Genomic DNA, 3,704 nt, shown 5'->3' on the forward strand with positions numbered 1-3,704 from the left:
GGGATGGTTCGTTCGATACTCTCCAATCCCTCACCCGATCTGATAGATTCGGTGTGCTTACAGTTATATCTAGCACTTCTTTTCTTGTTTTAGTTACAAAAGTAGGGGTATTCCCTATATTGTGTATGACAAGATTCTTACTAAGAATAAATTCTAAAATTTTCTCACCTCTTTCATTGGTGTCTGTGCTCCCCCATACGGTATTGTGACCATTAGCGTCACATCCTAGGAGAAGCGGTAGTTTCTTCTGCTCACAGTACTCTACTAGTCTTTGCAGTTCTGGAGGCGGTGCAGTCCCGTCTCCTGCAAAGTAGCATGAGACTATCATAACTTCTTGACGCCCTTTTCCGAACTCAAGGTTTGCTCGAATCGGAACAAGGTCTCTCGTCATAAATTCTGAAACACAAAAGTGATTAATACTGCTACTTACCAAGATGCATGCTCTGGGTTTGTCAACATTACTTACTTTGTATATCAGCTTAGCTTCTCTGCTTGTGAGTCCTCTCACCTGACCGTCACGAACCCATGGTTCCTGAATCAGTACAAATCCCAATTGGTTTCTGATAAACGTCCTTAGGATGACCGCCGATGATCCCTTGGCGTGATGGGCGTTTATCTGAGCAATATTAATTCCCATTTTTTTTTCCTCCTCCCTTTTCCCTTTTCCCTTTTCCCTGCCCCTACTTATTTGGTTATTTGAGGTGAGGTTTCTTTCTCACCTTCTTCCCCCCCGACAAGTGTTTTGTCCTTGTCTTCTTCAACGTTAGTTGCTTCGGCTGTCTCCATGTCCTCCGAGTCCCGATATAGATCGGTGCTGTGGTGGTCTCCGACGCTCTCGGCATCGCCGGGCACATCAGTACCCCGCGATGCAGAGGGCACCGGAGGCGCTTCCTCGACCTCGGTGGTTACTAACCCACCGCTGCTCCCCGGAGTCTCCTTTTCTGTTTCCCGTTTTATACCATGAACGGGGATTTTCCCGAACCGGTAAAAAATGGTGCATCCGTTCTTCCTGAGGGCAGCGCAGGATAGCTCGTCTATCGCTGCCCTCAAGAGTTGCCCTGCCGCCTCTTCCTTAGCACTCAGGACCTTCCACCTACCTATTGCTAGGCCCTCATTTTGTACCTCTATCAGCTGAAGTAATTTCTCAGCTGATAGCCCCTTGCTTCTGGGGAGGAAAACTGTCACAACATGTGATCTAGGGATGTCGTCTCCCTTACATGTTGTGAGTTCTCCACCCTCCCACTTCCTAATTTGTGGCACCTTCAACCTTAGCCACTCCGCTGACTGTGGTGTTTCACAGTCAATTACCAAGTAGCCCGGCTTGAAGTGGATGCCGCCGAACTGGAGCTTGTGCTCCCATCCGGCGAACATTTCTTGAACTATTGCCTCCTCCACCAAAGTCTGCTGTTCCGCGCTGAGGGTGTTCTCAGGGAACCCTTTGGGGAGAATGGCAATCTTCTCCGATTTTAGAGCAGCTGCATAGCTGCTCATACCTACTGAGGTAGTGGTCTGTTCTCCCACTTCCTCCTTCTTCCTTTTCACCTCTTTCTGAGCAGGACTGATGACCGTCTCAGTCCGCTTTCTTTTTTGACTAGCAGGCTCTTGGCTTTTATGCTCCAAGGCCTTCTTTCTTGCTGTTTCAGGGGAAATTCCCTGACTGAGGTACCTCAAGTACCATCTGCAGCCCGCTCCGCTGAGCCCACGTCTCAGTGGGTCATCCCTGCCTCCAGGTTCTCCCAAGTTTGGGAGTGGAGGCTGTCTAGAGGTCGAGGGCCTTTAAAGGTCCTTCCCCACCTCAGATTTACCCTTGTGGTGTATTCCCACAATGGAGTCTGAAGGACCGGTCCTCGACTTTCCTGCCTCTCGGGGAGCTTCCCGAGAGGTTGAAGGAGAGTGTTTTCCTTCCTTCTTCTTCTTCGATTTAGCGGTGTATTCCCGCTGTATTTTTTTTCCTTTTAATTCTTTCTTGTCCATGGTTGTTCCCACGAGTAGCTAGGGAATGTCGGTCCACTCCGGCAGAGCCCCGCATGCCGGAGTAAGGCTGCATACAAGGGGGTTTCGCCTGGTTCCCCCAGGGGAACGTTCGCGACCGCATATGCCCCAGCGGCCATTCATCCATCGGCACGTTGCCTTACACTTTGGATTGGGGTAGTGAGGTAAGTGGAGGGATAGTGGATGTGGGGCAGGGATGTGATCAGGGATCAGCCACTCGCGCTCGGATAAGTCGACTCACAAAAAGGTGAGAAAGAGTTTGTTGGGGGAGGGCGACATGTTTGGGTTTCGAGTGGCCGTAGGAGCAGGGAAGGGTATCTGTATATGCTGAAGGCGAAGGCGCAGCAACTGTTCGCCTCAGTTGCTGCGCCTTTTCGCGTCCAGTGGCGGTGTCCGGCGGTCACCCGGTGCACAGGCACTGGACGCGGAGACTGTGTTTGGTTTCGCTGGTCGTGCTCCCCTCACAAAATAAGGGACCAAGACCAGTTACTCAGCCCTCCCACCAACGGCAAGGAAAAATTACAGTCTCGGGGAGAGCCATAATGGATTATGGAAGTCAACTCTATGGAACAGCAGCAGATACACATCTAAATAAAATCGAGATACAACAAACTAAATGCTTAAGAGTTTGCCTGGGATATCTTAAGTCAACGCCCATAAACATTATACAAGCTGAAGCCGTGAAACCTCCTCTTAAACTAAGAAGACAACTATTGAGCAGAAAATTCATGATAAAAACCATTTCAAAAAAAACTTCTTACCTCAATAGTGTACAGTCACTAACAGTTCAAGTTTTGACCCACAGATACTGGCACTTCAAGAAAACCCCCTCATAGTAGAAACTTTTTCAGAAATAGCTGACATTACAGATATACTCTATTCCAATTAACTCCCTCCAGTTTTAATTTACTCACCTGAACAAATTTTTTCACGTGAAATTAGAACCTACTATTTTGAAAGTGAAGAAGTAGCAAGTATCAATCAAACAAAGTTCAACGAAACAAAAAACAAATACTGGCCAAACTATGATTCTATATTCACTGATGGATCAAAGTCAAAAGAATATACCAGTTGTGCCTTTTGCCATTTTGAGGAAAATACTGACAAAAAATTTATTTTACCAAAGGAAGCTTCCATATACACTGCAGAACTAACAGCAATAGTGCAAGCTATGAAATACGTACTCGGCTTTAACCACGACAAATTTATAATATGTACGGACAGCAAAAGTGCAGTAGATAAACTTAAAAATGTTAAAATAAATAGATCAGTTAATCATATTGAAGCAAAAATCCTGTATTTACATGAGATACACATCAAGAATAAAGTCGTCATATATCTATCGGTAAAGGGACACGCAGGCATAACAGGTAATGAAATGGTGGATGCCTTAGCAAAAACAGCTCCAACATCAGGAGAAGAACTAAATCTTAAACTACCCCCGTTCGATTTATTCTTAAATCAAAGGAACAAAATAAATGAGATATGGCAAAACCTATACAGTGCATCAACAACCGGAACAAACTTTTGTAAACACCAGCCAAGGATCCCTAGAAAACCATGGTTTCACAAAATACCAAACAGAAACTTTGTCGCCACAATAAATCGAATACGTGCAAACCATGCACTAACACCTTATTATAAGCACAAAATAAAAATTACAGACGATCCACTGTGTAGTTGTGGTAAAATGGGTACATTGGTACATGTTT

General features: G+C 45.8%; 1 protein-coding gene across 1 annotated transcript; it reads right to left on the reverse strand.

The window, feature by feature from the left end:
- Positions 1-684: 684 nt before the first annotated feature.
- On the reverse strand, positions 685-1,974 carry LOC126891034 (uncharacterized). Its single transcript, XM_050660213.1, has 2 exons — positions 1,806-1,974; positions 685-1,733 (listed from the first exon to the last, which is right to left on the reverse strand). The coding sequence occupies exons 1-2, from the start codon at positions 1,972-1,974 to the stop codon at positions 685-687; spliced, it is 1,218 nt and encodes a 405-aa protein (XP_050516170.1).
- Positions 1,975-3,704: the final 1,730 nt, after the last annotated feature.

Source organism: Diabrotica virgifera, chromosome 9, assembly GCF_917563875.1.
Source record: "Diabrotica virgifera virgifera chromosome 9, PGI_DIABVI_V3a".
Lineage (NCBI taxonomy): Eukaryota > Metazoa > Arthropoda > Insecta > Coleoptera > Chrysomelidae > Diabrotica > Diabrotica virgifera.

Coding starts and splice junctions, on each gene's coding strand:
- LOC126891034 (XM_050660213.1), bottom strand. CDS start 1,974: ATGGACAAGAAAGAATTAAAAGGAAAAAAAATACAGCGGGAATACACC. Junction 1,734..1,805: donor TGTGGGAATACACCACAAGG/GTAAATCTGAGG, acceptor CAAACTTGGGAG/AACCTGGAGGCAGGGATGAC.